Source organism: Porites lutea, chromosome 9 (assembly GCF_958299795.1).
Source record: "Porites lutea chromosome 9, jaPorLute2.1, whole genome shotgun sequence".
Classification (NCBI taxonomy): domain Eukaryota; kingdom Metazoa; phylum Cnidaria; class Anthozoa; order Scleractinia; family Poritidae; genus Porites; species Porites lutea.
Window position 1 is genome coordinate 14,406,733 of NC_133209.1, and position 21,540 is coordinate 14,428,272.

Consider the following 21,540-nt stretch of genomic DNA (forward strand, 5'->3'; position numbering starts at 1 on the left):
AAGCTCGACAAAATGGCCGTTTTCGATGTTTTGCATAAAAATGCAAAAGAAAGACAATGCGTCGCAAACAAACTTGGACGAAACTGTTTGGAAATGGATCATTTTGCACCCAACTTTTAGTAATCAGTTCTTATCCGAACAAGTTTTAAAATACCAGTGGACCGTTGCATAAAAAAGGTACATTGCACATAACAGCCAACGTCTGGCGTTTGCAACTACACCCGGGCGGATTGAAGAATTTCAGGAAAAGAGGGCCGAATCAGTAGTGTAGAGCGCGCAGCCAATCACAAACTACATTGTGAATCATGTTCATTTGGTGGGAGTAAATATGTAAGAAACAGGGTACTATTGGTAGTAGGACATAAATAACACCTGCAGAATTAAATTGGTAGAGAACTTCACGTCTGGGCTTTGAAAAGAAGGAATATAGGAGAGGAAGAATTTTTGGGCGATTTACTACTACTATTATTATTATTATTTATTACCACGGCATGTACATTATAATCCAATATCATTCTTCAACTTCCATCAGCTACACCTGCTGGAGTGCAGGTGTTCTTTAAAAACAAATCCTCTTTTAAAGTTGAGGGGAGGGGTGGGTAGGAGAACTAAAAACCGATTGAAATGCTGTTCTATGGCTGTTTTTTGGACCAGCAATAAACTTCGTCAAACTTCCTTTATTTTGCTACCAAGTCTGGGGCCTGGGTAACCTGTGATCTCATAATAAGAATACTTCCTGCCATCCAAAGGTTCCAAAATTCTCTTATATGTAGAATATTCTTGGCTTTTGTCACTATAGTCACAATCAACAGACATATATGCATTTCTCCTCTAAAACTGCCCTTATCTTAAATAAAATTTACAATGATGGATGCAAATTAGTTGTAGTTCCTATGACTTTATTCCCCTGAATTCTAAATTCTAATTCCTCTGAATTCTAAACTGCTGCTGTAACTTACACTTAACTGTAAACTAGCTGCTAACTTGTGCATTTACCTCTGCTTTGACTAGTACATTGTTGCCCAAAATGTTGTTTGAGCTGTGTATCTTCATCACCATGAGCACCCTACTTTGTGTGGAGTACTGGTGTCACAAACTTTTGGTAAGTAGTAGAGATGACTAGTCAATTGGTGCATAAATCAAAAATGGATCATCAAAATACTTCATTCCTTCATTTCTGCACCACCACATTTTTCAGAGAATTCTTTTTTACCAGCTTTTCTTCGTTTGGCATTAACGGCCTCCAGCTTGGACTCAAAACTGTCATGCAATGCTCTCTTCATCAGTGGCCTGTGAGTTTTCACAGCTACCTGCAGGGGAACCAATGGAATCAGTTGATAATAATGTGGAGGCTTAATATCACACCACTTAACTAGATGCTTGTCATTCTCATCGATTCCATTCAACTGTGCGCTGTCTTCACCACTAATTTCTGCGAGGATGGGCGCTTCCTCTAACTTGTCAATCAAGTTTGTAAGTACTGCAGCTTTAATAGCATGAGCTGACCACTGGGCTTGAAAATCCTTCAACAGAGCATTCAAAACACCAGGTTCATGTTTCCATGACAACTCTTCAAAAGCACAATCATATAGCACCAGCGGAATTTCTGATGCCATGTTGTACTGTGGTCGCTGAGGACACTGTTCAATATCAAGCATCCAGTCAATAACTTCAGGATTTTCTAGCTTCTGACCAATCATGAGCAGCACAGCAACCATGCAGCGTACCTGATGCCATAAAAATGCAGATCCACAAATGATCATCTCACACATGTCATAGCCACTGCAGCTTTGTGAATCACTATTACTTCTGTACACTGTGAATGACAGTAAATTTCTTCTGAAAGTCACCACTCCACTTGCAACATCCATTTTACAGAAATTTCTGAAGTCATGTTCCCCAACAAACTTCTGTGCTGCTTGATTCATAACACTTATATCAACATTTGCTGCTGGGAAGTAGTATTTGTATGTCCGCTGTAAACAGCTAAATCGTGCATCAAAGTCTTGACTCACTGGAGTCCAGGCAATAATTCTGATTTCTGGTGGAAGCAGTTTGTTAAGAACACGAGGATAAGGGATTTCTTCAGTTACTTTGGATGTCTCTGTCAATAGAACAAAAATCAATGATCACCATACTTAAATCTAATGATGCAAATAGATGAGAAGCCTGATAGGAGTCACCCTGATCTGTATGGTCTATGCTGTCATCACATGAATAACCTTGTCAACTTTGACACAAATGACAATGTGATCGTCATTTTAATCTCTGAGATCATTGTTTCATTAAAAGTGACTGCTACAACTTTGATTTTATTGGAAATACCCATACATAGTCAAAGACCTAAGCCACTTCACCTGGATGGTTGAAATCAAAGCGATCTTTAGTACAAGGGGAGTACAGTAGTCAAAATCCCAACAGTTGATGGATCACTGTGTTCATTCTGAACGTTTCAACTCACAAAGCTAACTCCAAAACTGGAGGGTGGGGTTGGGGTAGGGGGGGGGGGTGTGTAAACTTGCATTGGGTTACTGGGTTGAAAAGGTAAGTTTTCTTACCAATTCTTTGTTGAACTTTTTCTTGGTTTCCACTCATAATGACACCAAGACCTTCCATGAGATTTGACCGGACATCAAGGGACACGACTTGTGCAAAAGCACTTACTCCCTTATCTGTCCTTCCACATCTCGAGTAATTACAATCAGCTCTACTTTCTATCAGACAAGCTTTGGACAGAGCTGCAAAGAAGTGACTTTCAATAGTGTTTTCTGTGCTCTCTTGACTAGCAAAGCCGTGATAGTCCCATCCCAGATAGGCCACCTTTAGAGCTACATGTCGTTTATGATAGCGACTAAAGTCAAACGGTTTCTGCCCGCTAGAAACTCCTCTTGCAGCCTTTTTCATTTTAGGATTAGTATCAAGTCCCTTGCAAGAGGGTGAATGACACTCAGAAGAGTTTAAAGTCAGATCTTCTTCCATTTTGCTGACTGCGTAGGCTCCAAGCTTCACCATCAACTCTTTCTTATCTCTGTTAAGTGTTATAATCCTTTTGATCAGATCATCTTTGGAAAGTAATTGTAACTCTGACAATTCGAATTCGTTTAGGTCTCCAACATTGTCGACTGTTTCCATGTTGTCAGATTTTGTACAAGGGCCAAAAAGTGGCAGTAAATAATTGCTGTACAGCAAAAGAAGGAAAAAAATTAGCGACAACAAATCAACTCTACGAACACCGGCAAGCAATAGAAAAAATATAACATACATGAAGATATTGTTTCTAAATACTGCTAACCGCTGAGCGGAATGTGAGACTGCGTGACATAACAAAGCAACATGGCGGCCCACTGTGTGGCTCTGTTGCGCTCTTCAAAACGACTTTGTGGGCTCAGTTTTTCAAGAACCTCCCGGCAGTTATTACCACTGATCTTTAGAAAGGTAAGTTTGAAGATAGATGTCGTTTTAACATGTTTCCCGGGGTGGTTTGCGTAAATGTCGATGCTTCTTCATGCATGTCATCGGGCATATATAAGCTAAAATAAATCCCCGCATGTCATATAAATGTTCTACAGGTACGTGAGTTTCTGTTCAGAACAAACGGTTTATTATTTTTATTTTTCGTAGAGCATTTCCTTTTTTAAAACCACACATAGCCGTGGTCACATTACACAGTATTATCCTGAAAAAGGAAATTTAAGAGCAATTTATTTATCTCAGGTTTTTAAGCTTACATTCCCCAAGTGACCAAAAAAAAAAACAAATATTCGGAAAGTTACATTCTTTAAACGGAAATTTTTTGGTGGATCAAAGAGAGAAGGTATGGTGCCTGCAAAATTAAGCCTAAGAAAGAGAGCACTGAAATTTCAAAGTTTACTGATTAGTCAAGCTTGCTTTAGCAGTGAAACTCTAAAAATGCAAGGGTTTCTTTCGTTTTTTTTTTTCTTCGTGTGTGCGTGCTTTGCGTGCTTATAGTGAGTCATGGTCCCAGGCATTCCTAGCGGAGATCATGGAAACTGGGGATAAGCATCGCAATGTGACTGATAGCCTGCTGCATTGCAGGCTACGTGACTGACAACATATAAGAGTTTTTCAGACAGAGATGCATTTTTGTCGAAGAAAGCTTCGGACAGATTAATGCTAAAGATGTCAAACTTTTCCAGAATGGGTTGGTCCACGAGTTCTATCACTCGAAAGCACTGATTACTTTGGAAGAAGTAAATACTTCAGTCATCGAAATAAAGAATGATCTTTATGAGCAAAACTGTGATGGGGAGGCAAACCGGTCTGGTGTTGCTAACTTTTGTTGTATGCAAATGAGTCTTGTGATGAGCATGAGGTTTATTTTCAGCGATGATTGAAGTGACACGCCATGTTAATCACATTTCTGCTCTTTTCCTCTTGAATCGAGGCCCTTGCATTGATTTTCGTGTATTACATGCTTGCTCAATCAATTCAGAAACAAGTTGTCGAATACAATATAAAAAGTAAATATCCTGAAGGAGACTCAACCGTCGATAAAGTAGGATGTGAAAAGCTTTTAGTGAGGAAATCCTGTCTCATGTAGAATTGATTGCTTCCTCATTTCTTATCTAATCTTAGTGCTGGAAATTAACTTTTGGGTCTGGTCTTCCCCAGGACCAGTAGGATTAAAATTTACTGGTCAATCAGCAAAACTACTGATCACTCTTATCATTTCCAATATTTTTCGTTCCGATCCACTCAGTTCGACATATTTTGGCTCACATTTTAATTCACCAAAGGAAAATAGATACAGACCTTCGAAACGAAATTACAAAAGCCGTCATCTTGTATCCCACAGTAGACTTTGTTTCAAGTACATGTAGAACCCAGACTTTTATTTGGCAAGAGAATGCATACCACTTTTTTGCCTGTTCGTTTTTGAAAGGTTTGCTTTTAGCATTTTTTTGTTTGTCTCAAGGTTTTTACAACTTTTTGGTATGATACAAAAAAAAATTCTTTTTTAAATGTATTTCTCAGAGAGTGATAATGTCACTTGTCCAGAGGACTAGTGGGAAAGAAAACTACCTGTTTTCAGATTTTTTTAATTGTTTTGGATGAGTGGACAACCATTAAGTTTGAGCACTGAATCACCAAGCAAGCTTGACTGATCAATGCTTATAATAGCGTTCTTGTTAACTTTCACTCTACTTCTGACCTTTTTTGAAACTTGAGAGCTCCACAAACAATCACCAACACGTACATGTAGGGAAGGCATTTGAACTATTAAATCTTAACTCAAACATCTTGTTACAGTTAACAAGGCCTTCAACTGTCTCACCAGAAATGCATATCACATAATTATGAATTTGGTCTTTCAAGGTATTAATTTTGCACCCTGCTCCGTGTCATTTTACTGGTACACTGTTAAGGTCTAAAATTTTCTTTTTATCAGAACAAGGGTTCAAAGCATGAAATTCTCAAACTAGAACTGCTGCTGGAAGGTGTTGACTAGGGTACTTGTTGAGATGGAAGTACTTTTTATAGTTAGTAGAAGAATGGAAAGAAATATTCTTGCTTGGGAACCTGGAAACTGGAAAAAAAGTAATCCCGCAGCCTGCATAGCTAGCAGAATTATTATAATGATTGTGGAGTGCTTTTTTTAGCAGTGGAGCAGCCACATGTATGCATAGCACATGGTAAAACCAGACGGTCAATTCAATTTGACTTATCCCTATTCCTCGCAAGGCTCCCCTGCTTTGAAACCAAAAGCACTTGTGAATAATGCACGAACGTACACTACATGTACCATAAATCCCACCAGTTACTAAAAGTGTATATGTACATACAAGAATGTGCACTGTACATGTAGTGTGACCATGGTTATTCACACCGGTTAGAAAGACTCTACTGCTTAAACATTTTCTTGTCTTATGTTTTTGAGAAAATGCAAGGACAGTACCATAAATTTTTTTATCTGAAATTTTCCAGAATTCCTTTTACCAAGTTCATGATGTTCCACCACATGCCAAGTATGGTGGGCGGAATACTGTGACATTGATTCCAGGCGATGGTGTTGGTCCAGAAATGGTCACAGCAGTGCAGGACATATTTAGGTACAAATTGTGATATTGTATGTAGTGTAGTAATCACCAGATGTTAGTTTATGTACAATGTACATAAATCAACACAATTCCTGTACAAAATTGCAAATGTTTGACTACCCATGATTGCTTTTGCTGTCAAGTATGGCTGTGTTGTTTCTTCAGTAATCCTAATTTGCTACCCCTTTACACTCACTGCATTGAAGTTTAAGCTGAAAAGCCAACCTCTGAAGATTTAAAATCTATATTATCCGCTTTGCACCCATCATTCACTCTCCCATAGGTGCCAATTAAGAGCCACGAGTCAAGAATAGTCCCAGATCTCATTTTGATGACACATTCTTATTTTGAACAAGTTTTCTAGTTCCTCGAAGTAACATGTCAAAATAAATGATTGATTGATTGATTGACTGATTTTAAAATTAGCACTGAAAAGGATACAATACCATGCATGTATTGTCTTAGATGTTTCATTTGAATGGCCACACCATCAAATTTGGTCCACAAACTCAAAAGTTAGAACAATGTTACACCTGTTTCCGTAATAGTTAGACGGTGAATTAGACACTGTCTGAGTTAGGGGGATAAGCGTCAATTATACAATAAAAATATGGTCAGAAACAATAGAATAAATTATAAATACTAATAGTAGGTACAGTGGTCGTAGATGTAAATTAAATAATGGTTAAACTGGGTGTTTCTTGATGCTGAAAAACTATTGTTTTTAGCTGTTTTTTGGTGATGTGGGTGGCTCTACATCATTTGGTCTTTGCACTATGCACAAGTCCAAGAAACTGCCAGTGAAATAATTAATGTTGTTATCTTTATGTTCAGGTACATTGGAGCGCCAGTTGACTTTGAAGAGCTTAAATTAAGGTACAGATGCAGTACATTGTTTAATAGGATTTGTTCGCTCATATCACATACAGCTGAAGCTTAACCACTTGTTGCATACATAGACCTATGTAATTTTGGTAGGTACATGTAGGATAAGTCTGCATGTGAACCAAGTGGTTTTGTAGGAACATCTGCATGCTCATGTAAGAAATTCACTCTCATACTTCTGGCCTTATGTGGGAGGTGTTAGTGTAGCGTGATGCCTGAGCCTGAGTTGGGTTGGACATGTGTAGTATTGTAGACTTGTGTTGCTCGTGTTCTTGTTAGTAAATTGAATCAAGTGTTAGTTACATGTATGTTGTTCATGTTCAACTCCCCCTAAATAATGTGGGACATAACCATTGCTACAATGTGCATGTACATGTATTTTTCTCCTCAGAGGGGAAAGGAAATTTAGTGGGGGAGGCCAAAGCGAAATTAAATGTGTTATAGAGGAGGATGAAGCTAAACCTCGATTTCCCAAGAAATGGGGAGAGGGGCTTTATACATGTACATGTAAGAAACTTACTTTGGGGGAGATACATCTAGATGTGTTGGAAATTTCTATGGAATTAACACAACAAGCAAAAACCTGGAATCATACATATTGTTCTCTCCAGTTTGTGTAATGTACTGTACATTTGAAATTTAGGTTTAAATGCTTTCAAACTAGTTTGATTCTCAGGTTTCTTTGTTTCCAGACTGTAATTTTTATTCATGATCTCAGTGAATAATTTTTACTGGGGCTAGGAGACAAAGAAAATTGAGAATCAAACCAGGTTGTATGTTAAAACCATTTAACCTGAATCTTGTTTTGACCTAAAACAGTACTCAGTCAAAGAGTCAACCATCTCATTAATAATACAACTTAAGATAATAATAGATGTAAAATATGCATTGAGCATGTTTGTCTCTATTTTATTAGTGGTAAAGATCTGGAAGATGAGGACACATTTTGTGACAAACTGGAAGATGTAGTGACATCAGTAAAGAGAAATGGAGTGGCAATCAAGGGTAAAGTACACTTGAAATGAGTATTTATAGTGCAGGACATGCATTACCAAAAGTCCACAGAAACAGCTGCAGGAAGGAAAATTAAACTTTGAAAAGACATGACTTAACATTTGAGTTTCAGAGAGATGTGTTGGAATTGTTAACAGAATGTTAACAAAATGGTGGCAATACTTCTATATCAAGTGGGGTGACACAGAGTGCTCTCTTTATAGTGAGAGAAAAGTAACTAGACATAATAATTAATATATTGTTGTTAATACAACACACAAATATTACTTAATACTTGCTGTGAATACAACACAAATTCAGAATGAAAATGACATCAGAAAAAAGTAGAAGAAAAAAAAAACAATTAAAAAAATTGAAATAAAAAATTAAAGTAAAAGTGTTAAGTTAACATGTTTGAGCTTTTTATTCAGGGTGGGTCATTCTCATTCAATTTGAATGGCTTCTTTGATCTTAAGTTGGAAAAGAGTGGGAGTATAATCAAGGATGGAAAAACAAGCCCCAGAACACAGATTCTTCCATGAAACTCTGGAAGTGTTATAAATATGGGAATTACATGTACAAGCCTAAAATAAAATGCTTGTGAAGCCTTGAGCTACTGTCATTCTATTATACAATGTTGCAAAGTTTCATGTTCAGAGAGCTGTTACTTGGAGAGTACAGATGTTGTTTTGAACTCAAATTGCTCCCTACTTCATCTATATTTTCATTATTTTATTGCTTAATAATTGCGAGTTTTTATCTTAAACTGTTGCTTCCTTCTGCAAGTTTTGACTTCAACTTATCCATAATTATTATTGAAGCACCTGACGTTGTCTTATTCATCCTTAAAATGGGTCTTATTTCTTACTTTAATTGTTACTGACCTATTACTATTTTCTTTCTAGGAAACATTTTTACTCCATTAGATAAGCCAACTTTCAAGTCTCTAAATGTGGAATTACGGTTTGTATTACAAAAGAGAAAATAACTTTTATGTCAGTTAAACATTATTACAGACTGTACATGTCTTTAAATGAAAATTTAAATTAAAACCTTGTTACTTACCACTCATTAACCGAGAGTGAGGTCATTACAGGAAATCTCAAACCTCGTCCTTGATGGAACTGAACTGTAATGACTGAACAGATGAGGTTAATAATTTATCTATTATAATTATGACCTTTTTAGCGCCATTCTTAAAAATTAATGAATACAATAAAAACACCCAAAGTAATATTTTTAACATCTGCATACAAGAGGTCATTCGAGGTCGTGTTAACTGAATGGAAACAAACCTGGCGATTCAATGGAAACCACAAAACACAGTTTTTTTGATGATGAGAAAAGTTGGACCTGAGCCTGTGATCAATTAAACCAATAACTGGTCTATGGATACCCTTTTGACAGCTGTCAATTGACCATAACATGGATGTCCACTATCAAGTGAAGCACAGAATGTATATGCCTTGGACAACTAGCTAGTAATGCGCGGTCATTACAAGGAAATCTTGCCCGCTTAGCAGCCAATCAGAGTGCGCATACTATTATGTCCATATATAGAGGATATTACACGGTGGCGCGAAGATATGAATTTTATTTTCGAGTGACAAAACAATATTTTACGAATGAGCGCGGCGATTGAGTAAAATGTTTTTTTTGCCACGAGAAAATAAAATTCATATCTTCAAGCCGCCGTGTAATGTTCTTTTTATGATATAGACAAAATGACATCAATGAAATAATAGAGCGAAATTACCAAAATTACGTCATCAATATCGTGTGAGATTACCAAAAATAAACCACTCGGGTCCCGGATGTAGTTTTTATGAATTTTACGAGTGGTATATTTTCCAGTAAAAGACTCGTGTCTATATAATAAAATAATTGTAAATAGTGCATGTGACAAGGATGACATTCAGCAGGCTGGAAAGTCATGTTTAATAATTTATTCTGTGGCTTCCCTGGAGTTGTATCCGTTAATGTACAGTAACTGTTAACTAAGATGTCTGTTGAAATTATGTGAGCAAAATAATTACAGCCGAAAAAACTTTTTATTGGTAGTCTTCTCCTGTTGTCTTCAATTTCATCTTTCAGTCCTGTCACAGATTCCTGTAATTATTATTGATGATAATTTTTATAGTAGCTTACAACTATAGGTTGAATTTTAAACGCTTACCTTAGCTCATCTGTATAGCAAACTATCATTGCTGTTTCTCAACAGACTGCATTTGGATCTGTTTGCCAATGTTGTAAGGTGCAAGTCTATTCCAGGAATAGATGTAAGGTAAGTACAATACCTTTCTAAATCTTTAGACACATTTTATGATGATTAAACTTTTTAAATGGTGAATAGTTCTTTGAATCTCATATACTGGCACCACGGTATGAAGAAATAAATGCAAAGAAGATCATTGCAGGTAAATACATGACTTAAGCAGTTGCAAAAAGAAAGCCAAAAAAAATTCTAGCCTGCCGGTATTCGAACCCTGTCCTCTGTGAAACCAGTACTGCACTCTAACCAACTGAGACAGCAAGAAAACTGCTGGGAGCTGGTCATTAAATTGGTTAGTGATATATCCGGCTATTATTATGAACCAATTTAATTTTCAGAATTTGAACCCGGGCAACATCACCAGGAGGCAAGTGCTTTACCACTCGCCACTCTCACTCCCCAAATCATCATCCGCATCCATTTTTGTGCTCAGTGTAGCATTTGATTTTTTTTATTTAATCACTTCCACCATATGGTGCGGAACACACAACAGAGCGGGGTTCCAATTTAAGCGTGTCCTTACAGATAACCCCACCAGCCAAGGAAAGATTGGCCACACCACTAGGGTCTACGTCCTCTACTCTTTTCGAATATTGGTGTGGGTTCTTTTACCTCCCACAAGAACCAGATAAGTTAAAGTGCTGTGAGATGGGACCTACGCTTTTTTGTTGTTATCCAAGGAGACTTGAAAGTCTAACTGTTTGCAGAAGTCATTGCAAAGACATTTCTTTCTCATCAGTTATTTAAAGACCCTGAGTGTTGGTCCGGCTGGAGTTTGAACCCGCGACCCTCCACTCAGCAGACAGGTGCTCTCCCAACTGAACTAAACAGGCTGCAGTATTAATAAGATGGTAACGGTGGTGATACAGTGTAATGTGAATATATGCTAGCTTTTGGCTTTGTATCATTAACTGATCAACAAATGTTTTTCTTCTTGTTATTTTTAGACATAAAGATGTGGATCTTGTGATTATCAGAGAGAACACGGAAGGGGAGTACAGCCACATTGAACACGAGGTATGCAAAATATTGAAATTATTTGACAAGTTACTTTTGTCAATATTTACAGTCAACTCCATCTAAGAAGAACACCTTTAATGGGACTGGTACTATGTGTTCATCTTAGGGCGCTTTCCATTTGTCAGAACTGACTGGCCAGACAATTCTCGTCGTAATGAGAATTTCACTTTTAAGCAAAAGTCTCCAACCAGATCAGTCATCAGTATGCAGGAAGGAGATGGTTTTTCAGTAAAAACCCTTTGGAAAAAGCCGATTTCATTTGCTAACTGACTGGTCCGGTAATGGTCCGGCCGGCCAGTTCTGACATGTCCATCTTATAGAGATTCAGCTGAAAGGGGTAAATGAAGACAGGGACTAAATCTAAGTGTCAGTTATTTGAACAAAGTCTAACTTAGGCCACGGTTTAGCAGATCTTTGGACCTCCAGATCTCATCCTTAGTAGATTACTTTAAGAAGATAAAATGCTTTTCTGTGTCATGAAAGACGTTAATCAAAGTAGATAATTTGTATAAGGGTTTAGTTTATTGTTTGTGTCATGATTGTCACTTTGATATTGATTGCGACCTTTTGACCACACACTGCAGATCTTCATCAGGCGGTAGTGTCGATTTACTGAGTCGGACTATTTGTATTACCGTGGTTGTTAGTGATAGGTGTATCACGAACCTCGCTCATGGTTGGTGGGTTTCAATCCCACAACGGTCCGTTGTGGTAGCGATCGGTTGTTATGTTGCCTGATTGTAGGCATCCACGCTTCAGGAATCCCTAGTCTACGCCCTATACCTTCAAGTAACTTTTCACAATAAATGGTGGTAAAAAAAATCGTTAGGCAAACTGAAAATGGCTTAGAATGCGGTTTTGTTAACTGGTTTAACTCCATTTAAAAAACTGGCCCTAAGTGTCCATTTTAGAAAAATGTCTGTCTTATAGAGGGTCAACTGAAAGGAATAAAAAAAATGCAGGGACCAACTCCAGGCGTCTGTTTTAGGGAGGTGTCTGCAAACATGAATGCACATCTGTCTAACATCTCTACACTCTACACATACACGGACTATCATATTAATGGGTGGATTTCGTTTTGGCACCTGTCTGTTTAGTTATACAGTCAAATCAGTGTACAACGGTCACTCTTAGGAAATGGCAAGGTGACCTCTATATACAGGGTGACCGCGGTATATACAGGTCAACTTTGCAGAAAATATAAGGTAACTGAACATTTTGGGAAGTTGTCCAGTGACCGTAATATACAGGGTGACCGCTATATACAGGGCTGTTATATACAGGTTTGACTGTAGATCTCAGATGGTGTCAAATGTGGTAAGATCCGGTAAAAAAGGGCTAGTTGGTTAGTCCTTTTATCAGGACTTATATTGTTGCTTGTGCATTTCTCTTTTAGAATGTTCCTGGAGTTGTTGAAAGTTTTAAGATAATGACAGAGGAGAAGTGTACCTTGATTGCAAAATATGCATTTGATTTTGCCGTGAGGCATGGAAGGAAAAAAGTGACAGCTGTTCACAAGGCTAACATCATGTAAGATTCAAATTTTCAGCTCTTACAATGTACATTTATTTGAACTGCACCTTCCCCTGTTTTAATTTCAAATTCAGTTTTTTAAGAATATAAAATAATGCAATAAATATAAAGAATAGATACGACACTGTACACTGTAGATATAAATCCATCACACAAAAGTCATTGTTGCATGGATATACATGCACAGTTATTATCTTCCTTAGTGTAGCTTATAATTAATATGAGAGAAATGTTTTGGTCTCTGAACAACTGACTCACTGTCTTATTTAGTTCCGGTGGATTTTAGTTTTGATACAACCTGAAGGTTTTCAAGATTGCTATTTGAATGTCTATGTCACCCACTAAAACTGGAGACAGATTCTTCTTCTTGTTCAATAGCAAGCCTTTCCTCATTTTTGGTAGTGTCCCGTCTTAAATTACTGAAGTTCTCATGCCAAATAACTTACAAAACGTAAACATCATACGGTAGCTCTGACTTATCTCTGTTACATTTATTCTAGAATCTACGGCACCTGTTATAGCTGTCTGTATCTAAGAAGACGGTTTAGTACGTAGTATCGTGGGATATTTTTACAAGTCACGGTCTATTTTGGCAAACCTGTAGGGGCGAGTCAAAATACGAGAGGCGGGTAAAAATATCCCACGATACTACACACTGAACCGTCCAAAAGAAATTTATTATTCAACTCGAGAAGTGTAAAGTGGAACTCAGTACAAAGTGTGCACGGTTGCCTACTAATAACGACAATGCGTCGTGACAGACTAACGTAAGTCGAGTTTTCGCGCTTTCATCAACGCTTTTTTCAAGTTTTCGTCGGCGCTCCGAGGTCTATCTTTCAAACATTTGCTAGAAAAACAGAGATGGAATGAAAAATAATCGTGGGGGTTATGATGGTCTTTCGGTTACGTAAAACGGACTGCAAGTAGGAAAACTGAGCAGAGCAAATTGCGATGGAAAGACGAAAACTCTCCCACAAATTCAAAGAGTTTCAAAGAGCTACTCGTTAAAGGACTTGAAACCTTTTCTTCGCCGGGTTGTACTAACAAAACGAAGAGAACGTCTAAAGTCTACCCTGTCGAGTTTCCTCACATTTTAAAAGATCCAGAGGTGAAGACTGTTCAATTCCTCGGCGGGGATTGTATTTAATGGACGTTGTTTCTTTCACGGACTTTTCGCCATCACCATCTCTATCACACAACTTCAGGTCTGTTTTCATCTTCTCTGTTGTATATTGAGCTTATAAAGTTTGTATGTTCTATCGATTTTTAATAATTGTCGACATTTCAATGTTATTCAGCCGAAGTCTAGACACTAGGTTTTATTTAGGCTTACAAGTCGGCTCCTATTCCGTTATTTTCTCCGGAAAACAATGCATTTTCTGCCATGTGCGACGTGTGTAGATTAAAACCGGTCAAACAAATTTTCTGCATTGTTGCCTGCTCAGAGATTTTGACGGAAAACAGTTTCATTGTAAGATGTTATGTGGCCTCGAAGTAACCAATGAGACCGCGCGCTGTTGGGAAAAAATTTCAAGCTCTACAACAGTTGTACTTGTTGCGGGTGTTATTTGTACTCTACTGAGTGAAGTTGAATAATAAATTGTAGTACATGTATTTTTGTAACAATAACGATGATCCCTTTATTCGAAGCTAATAGCTTGCTTTATGTCACCACATGGTTCGTGTGGCTATTTCGTGGTTCAATTTTTCCTTGGTTTAAGTTTTATTTTTCTTTGTCTTTGGGAATAATAATGTATGATAATGCGGTTAAAACAAAGGAAAGTAAACTTTAAACCAAGATAAAAATGAAACTACAACAGCTGCACCTTGTGCTTTATTTTTGTCAAGGACTGTATTGTTTTTTGAATTGTCGCATTATTCTTCATAATTTCCATGTTAATATTTCACGACAGGAAGCTTGGGGATGGCCTGTTCTTGAGATGCTGTGGCGAGGTCGCTAAGGAATACCCTGATATTGAATATAATTCGATGATTATTGACAACTGCTGCATGCAACTGGTGTCCAATCCCCAGCAGTTTGACGTGATGGTCATGCCTAACTTGTATGGCAATATTGTCAGCAACATTGGGGCATCACTGGTGGGAGGACCGGGGGTTGTGCCTGGTGAAAATATCGGAGGCGACTATGCTGTGTTTGAGTCGGTAAGAGCTTAAAAAATAAAATAATAATGATATATCATCACACCTTCAATCCTTCAATTAAAAAATTTCCCACTTGAAAGGCTGCTCCCTCCTCTTACGCTCTAGCCTGCGAGCAAGCTCTCCGGGGCGCTCTGGCGGCGGGGCGGGAAAAGGAAGGAGAGCTTTCGATTGTAAATATCTTATTATCCACTCCCCACAGGGCTTTTCAGTGATAATTTACAACACTGGTTGGGGGACTTTGCCAGACTGCTTAAGGTGCAGTTTACAAGTACTGAAGGAATGAGTGATGATGCCCCCATACATGAGTTTGAAAGTGAGATAGACCACTACACCGGACACTACGTGCCCTACTCTTTACGAAGAGTGTGTGGGTTCTTTAACGTCCCACAGATTTATTACATGTGCAAGGGCTTGTGAGACGGGGCCTACGCTTTATCGTCCTTATCCGAGAAGACTAGAAAGTCTAACCATTTGCAGATGTTATTACAAAGGCAGCACTTTCTCCTCAGTTATTTAAAGACCCTGAGTGTTGGTCCGGCCGGGGTTTGAACCTACGGCCTCCCGCTCAGCAGACCGGCGCTCTCCCAACTGAGCTAACCGGGCGGCGGTAGCTTTCAACTACGTCTCTGAAAATTGAATATCAAAAAATCGATGCGAAATGCTGATTGGCGGAGATGACATTAGTAATGACGTCATTACCCTTGGCGCGTGCTTTCACGTGTTTTTCAATGTTTGTTTACGTTCGCGCTCGTCTTCGCTTCGCGCTGATTGGCGGAAATTTGCAGCCTAGTCGACGGGGAGCCACCGGGGAATTGGAGGCGTAATTAATATTCCAGAGACATAGTTGCAAGCTGTCCCTCCTTTTCCCGCCCCATCGCCAGCGCGCCCTGGAGAGCTTGTTCGCAGGCTACTTAAGCTCAATTTAAAGGGGTTATGTCACACTATTTGCTATTCTTTTTAAAAAGCTAAATTTTTTTCGGCATCAGTTGAATTCCAAAAAAAATGGTCCAGTTTTGTCTTTTAAGACTGTATTGTAGGCATTGAAACTGGATGGCAAGGACGAACAAGAATTGAAACTGTAAAAAAGTAGGCCAACTTTTCGTCTTTGATTACTGTGTCTGCAAAAATCACCCAAAAATTTATTATGTTCAGTGCTCTCTGATGAAATCTGCGGTTTGACATCTTCATAATTCTACGGGAGCATTTGTGTATGGGTAAAGGCCCTAAGTGATGACTTCAGCACAGCATTGACGTAAAGCAGCAATATCCTCTTATCATAGCCTCTTTAAAGTAGTGTCTCCTCCCCACAGCCCTTCTAGCTCCTTTTACCATTTTTCGTACCTACTTTTGTCTATAGAGAAATCAATTAACCTCTGAAATTTTGTAACAATCCGCGAAGAATTATTCAACACATAGCACCAAGAACAAACGATTTTGACTCGTTGACTTGCCGAAAGGTACCCTTAGTACCATTAAGTAAAAGTACTTGGCGAGACAAATTGAAAAAACAAAGCCTTTTGAAAAACGACGGTTACTCGTGGACGAGGCCTCAATAGTCCCAGTGAGGCTTCAATAGGAAAAGCCCTAACGCGCTTCAAGAAAGCAAAACCCTGAAGCGTTCTGCTAGTTATAGTTAAATGACATCATGTGTATTGTATAGTGTATTGGTGGTTCTTATGTCAGGCCTCGTCCACACGTATCCGGACATTTTTGACAGCGGAGAGTTTTTCTCCGTTTTGGCCTTCCGTTCAAGTGTAGACTGCGTTTTCGGGTTCGAAAAACGCAGGTTTTCGAAAACGGTCGCCAGAGTGGAGTTTCTGAAAACGCTGGCTTAACGTGTTCGTGTGGGCAGACGAGAACGGAGGTGTTCGAATATGATGACGTCATACATCATATAGCGCATGCTCTGTGGGGGATGCTATCGTATTTCCATCATTTTAACGTTTTTATGTGGACAGGCTAAAACAATTCGAATACGCTACGTGTGGACATGTATTTTTTGGAAACGGATTAAAAAATGTTCCGTTTTCAAAAATTTCTGCATACTTGTTGACGAGGCCTTAGTTCCTTATGGGCTTAAGTTTTCCTTCATCGTGTAAATGAGAGAATTTGACAAGTTTTTTTTATCTTGACAAGGAAAAATCTTTTCATTTTTTCATTTACAATACACAGGCAACGAAAATTACTCGCATGCTCGTTTTACCACTTCTACTACTACCACCACCACCACCACCACCATTCATTTCATTTTTATTTTCATATTTAAAGTTGGCAATCCCAGTGAGGTTTAAAATAGCAAAAGACCTAATTTGCCAAGACAGCGAAACACCGAAGCATTTTGGCTGCAATAGTAAAATTACGTCACCATGCAGCAAATGGCCTACTTTTATATTATAATTTATATATTTTTATGTCATAACCTCTTTTGCTCACAGGGTGCGCGCCATACTGGTGGAGATATTCAAGGAAAGAACATTGCCAACCCTATGAGTCTGCTGTTTGCAAGTACACTGATGCTGGAGCATCTAGGGTAAGGTTTGTGTAATGCTTGAAATTGCGCTGGTTTGCTGAAAGAGTGTTGTTGTTGTTGTTGTCTATCTTTCCAGTTAACGCCCCCGCGAGACTGAAATTATTAGATAGGCGACATCAACCCTCAACCAGGAAAAAAAATAACTGAGTATACATTCTAAAAGTAGAAAAGTGGGATTTCAATACCAGGAGGTAGAGGACCTCACAGACTTTCGAGAGAGTCCTTCGTTCTATTTAATAGGGTGTGGGACGAGTCCTCTCGCGATTTTGTCCCTAGCACGGCCGCTTTGCACCCTCAAAAGTTGGCTGGGCTCGCTTTACGGCTTCTTCTGCTGTGAAACTCGTGAGGACGACTTGTGGCCAGTCTGGGGGCCTTAGAGAATCAGGAATTAAGGTGGACCACACAGAGATATGTGATTCCTATTAGAGATACGTTCAAGTTCACTATTGTAGAGTGTACTTACTGGGAAAAAGGAAAATGTCATTTTGAGACCGAAATTGAAAAGGGCGAAAGTAAGCGCCCCCATCTCGACTCAGAAAGTTAAACGAGCGCCCCGATAGCCTGCTTGCAAGTGTGTACTGTTTACTTTCCCTCACACAGACTTAACAGCGAAGGGGGGGGGGGGGGGGGGGAGGAGGGTAAGGCTAGGGAGGCGAAGGAGAGGGCTCTCCCTCTTACGCTCCGCTTCTCATTTCGCGCCACTCCCTACTACGCCTGTAACATGCTAGCCGGGTTTTGTTTTCTTGGGGATAACCATTACCCATACAGTATTTTGTGTTGATATTGCAGATGGAATGCTTATAGTGATCTGATACACAGTGCTATTCTAAGAGTTGTGGATAAAGGAATGGTGAGTATTTTGTCCTTTGCGCTTCATATTCTGGTATTCTGATGTAGTGTTGGACTTGTTAGAGTGTTGTTTCATCAGGTTATGTAACCACCGATAAAAGACTGAACGTGTTTGTATAATTCATGAAACACTCTTTGTTATGTAATGTTTGTGATCGTCAATGATTCTTCAGTTTCTTTAATGAGATCGAGAAATGTGCCGGTAATGGAGTGAATAATCATTGTCTGTCAAGTCTTGAGTCAATCACACACGTGCTTCTCAGAATGTCGTCAATGCCATTTTTAAGGATGTACTTAAAAAAATTTTTTAAACTCTGATTAAAAGTGTTTCTGTAAGAAACAAAGAAATGCACAATCCTACAATGGGTGACCTGAGTCGTTTCCCGAACTTTAAACGCTAATTCAACTTTGGCTTAACGATTTTAAATTGTACTTTTTCGTCTTAGTACATGATTTATAGCAGAGCATACATTACGTCTAACATGAGGTACCGGCTGTTCAAATGTCTCTGGCTTTCTTGAGTTAACGCCGCTGTGCCATTGCGCAGGGCCATACAAAATGGTTGGTGTATGTAAATATGTTGTTTTTTTTCGCGACATAAGAAGTTTCTCTCCTTTAAAGTGCTTTCCGCTCGACTGAAAATTTTGAAAATGACGTCACAAATCCGCACTTGGGCGTTTGCCTACACTAAGGTTACGTTCACACGGCACTGGACGGACGAATTTATACCGGCTGGAAATCAGGGGCACCCAACGATGGTTTCTTCCTAAATACATCGAAAACTCTTTTTAGGCTATCCAGAGTACTTTTAGATCTCCAGAGATGCATTCTTAGCGGCGCTATAAAGCTGGTATCTGTTCGGTCATCCTAGGGCAACTTCAGTCTTTTCGAAATTACAGGGGCTTCAGTATTATTTTCCCGAAGATTTTAGATACAATTTAAAGTTTTTCGAAATTTCGAATTTTTCTGATTTTTTTTCTCCATCGCATTTTCTAATCCTAAAATTTCACGTCTTCTTTTTCTACGAAAAACAGCTTAACTTGGGGAGTGTTGTGCTAAAAATTAAACTTCAAAAAATCGTAAGGAATTTGTTAGATATAAAGCTTCGAAAATTGGCAAGAATGGAATATCATCTAGAAATTTTTAGCCGTCCTCCAGCTATAGAAAATTCTTGGCAATATTTGCTTCTCCGAACAGATATTTTACAGAAACAGTCGTTTGGTGTCCCTCGGAAATTAGTGCGTTTTATAGGTGTTCGTTCACACGGAACCACTTTAACCGTGTGAAAATTTAGATGCCTATCCGTACAAGTTCCGCGGTGTGAACAAAGCGAAAATTTTGAAGGGTGCCGTGTGAACCGCGAAGTGTCAGTTCAAATTTTTCAGCTGCCTTGTAAACGCCGTAGCCTTAGAACTAACTTACCACAGTTCCGGCATAGAGATTTAGTAAGTTAACAACAGCACTGATTTTTACATGAATGATCAAGCGATCGCCTATAATTGGCTAAGTTCCTGTCTCAGTTTAATCGTTGGTGAATTTGTTTCAGAAAACAACCGATATTGGAGGCTGGCATTCCACAACCGAGTTTCTTGACTGCTTAAAGGAAGAGATTGGACAGGTTACAAGATTCACTGGTAACACATAGGTAACACCTGATTATAAAACGCCGGCGATGTTGCTCAGTTTGAACATTTTTTTTATAAGATGACTGGTGTTGTGAGTTGCGCGAGAAAGACATTGTAAATTATATCATAGCGCATTGTAAATTTATAATTGTGCGCTCTATATTCAATTGATGTATTGAAAGTTAATTGCAGATTAGGTTGCCATTTACTTGGTAAATCACGCAGAAAGAGAAATTAAAGTGATTTGTCATTTTGCTGTTATACACGAACCTTATAATCGTGGTTCCAATAGCCTACGTAGGGCGCAATTAAGAGCGGGCCACGAGGCAGGAGGACGCGCGCCTCGCTTGTCTCGCGCACCATATTTTGTACGCGCCTGCTAATTAGACTTTGGTCCCAGCCACATATGAACCATTTTTACCCTCACTCAGGTGAACACCTCTTTTATCGCAAGACTGTTTTTAAGACTAAAGGTAATGGAATAAGACCCCCTTTTCGTGTACTTAACTGCACCAACAATAGTTTACGCAACACCAAGATCCAGTACCACTTGACGGTTTGTCGTTGTTGCGTTGGTGCCATTGATATTTTGAACTCTAAATTTAACCTGTTCCAGGCGTTCAGATATAAGTAGAAAGTATGGCGCGAAAAGGAGGGGGGAAAAAACAAAACAAAACAAAACAAACAAAAAAAGAAAGAAAGAAAAGAAAAGAAGAGAAAAAAGAAACTCCCCAACCTCCACCCCCGCTGATTTTTTCCCTACTCACTTTTCTTCGCGTCAGCCCCGCTAACTGGGTGCCTGGAACAGGCTACTCAAAATTACCCTTCAGCGTAGGGCTACAGTCCCCGTACCATTCGTAACGTTGTCTTTTTGGACTACAGAGAGAATTGTTTTCTATGCATGTCTTACACCAGAAAAATGTTTGCCAATTTGGAAGAAAAATTTGTGATTGTTTTATTGCATTTGGTATGACGGCGGCCAGAAAACAACAGCCTTCTTGCTTTGCTGCCACGCGACGTGGAGGAAGTAAGGGACTACAGTCAGGCTACAATTACAGGCATGGTCAAAAGCAGAGGCAAAAATGTTCATTCCACGTTCCGGTACGGTTACATAATTCGAGGCCCCGGAAGACGCTTTTTTTTTTTTACTCTTAGGGCAAACTTCGCCTGTAAAATGTGTTTAAGTAAATTCAGGGTTCGCAATTACGCCTTATTATTATTATTGTTAGTAATGTGTTTACATGTAGAAGAAAAATTACGATAAAGATCACCCGAACGATGATTAGAGTCTTTCGTGGTCAGCGGACTCTCATACGAGGCCTTAGCTAGCTCATGTTTCCAGCATGATAGCGTATACATGCCAGAACCATCTCTTGTACGCTGAAATGGCATCCTCGTCGAAAAGGTTTTCCAAAACTGTCAAAGAATTTGTTTCATTATTTTAACTCTTGTTTAAGCAATATCACATTGTTTGTTTCTTTGTGTTACTTGACTCTAAGTATTCCAAAATAACTCCAAAATTTGTGAAGCAGAATTCACACCGACTTCACCCATCCGAATAAAATTTGCAAACGCTTCTCTAAATTGAAAGGATTTGACAAGAATTATTTT

General features: G+C 38.8%; 2 protein-coding genes across 2 annotated transcripts; one reads left to right on the plus strand and one right to left on the minus strand.

Moving 5' to 3' along the window:
• Positions 1-492: 492 nt before the first annotated feature.
• LOC140947375 (tRNA pseudouridine(38/39) synthase-like) lies at positions 493-3,227 on the minus strand. The gene is made up of 2 exons (XM_073396453.1): positions 2,559-3,227; positions 493-2,104 (listed from the first exon to the last, which is right to left on the minus strand). The coding sequence occupies exons 1-2, from the start codon at positions 3,130-3,132 to the stop codon at positions 1,164-1,166; spliced, it is 1,515 nt and encodes a 504-aa protein (XP_073252554.1). The 5' UTR covers positions 3,133-3,227; the 3' UTR covers positions 493-1,163.
• Positions 3,228-3,305: 78 nt separating this feature from the next.
• Positions 3,306-20,190, plus strand: LOC140947381 (isocitrate dehydrogenase [NAD] subunit gamma, mitochondrial-like). Its single transcript, XM_073396464.1, has 12 exons — positions 3,306-3,435; positions 5,947-6,071; positions 6,894-6,935; positions 7,861-7,949; positions 8,843-8,900; positions 10,159-10,221; positions 11,157-11,226; positions 12,626-12,759; positions 14,676-14,925; positions 17,361-17,455; positions 18,245-18,305; positions 19,851-20,190. The coding sequence occupies exons 1-12, from the start codon at positions 3,334-3,336 to the stop codon at positions 19,947-19,949; spliced, it is 1,188 nt and encodes a 395-aa protein (XP_073252565.1). The 5' UTR covers positions 3,306-3,333; the 3' UTR covers positions 19,950-20,190.
• Positions 20,191-21,540: the final 1,350 nt, after the last annotated feature.

Coding starts and splice junctions, on each gene's coding strand:
- LOC140947375 (XM_073396453.1), bottom strand. CDS start 3,132: ATGGAAACAGTCGACAATGTTGGAGACCTAAACGAATTCGAATTGTCA. Junction 2,105..2,558: donor AAAAGTTCAACAAAGAATTG/GTAAGAAAACTT, acceptor TTCTATTGACAG/AGACATCCAAAGTAACTGAA.
- LOC140947381 (XM_073396464.1), top strand. CDS start 3,334: ATGGCGGCCCACTGTGTGGCTCTGTTGCGCTCTTCAAAACGACTTTGT. Junction 6,072..6,893: donor GCAGTGCAGGACATATTTAG/GTACAAATTGTG, acceptor CTTTATGTTCAG/GTACATTGGAGCGCCAGTTG. Junction 18,306..19,850: donor GAGTTGTGGATAAAGGAATG/GTGAGTATTTTG, acceptor AATTTGTTTCAG/AAAACAACCGATATTGGAGG.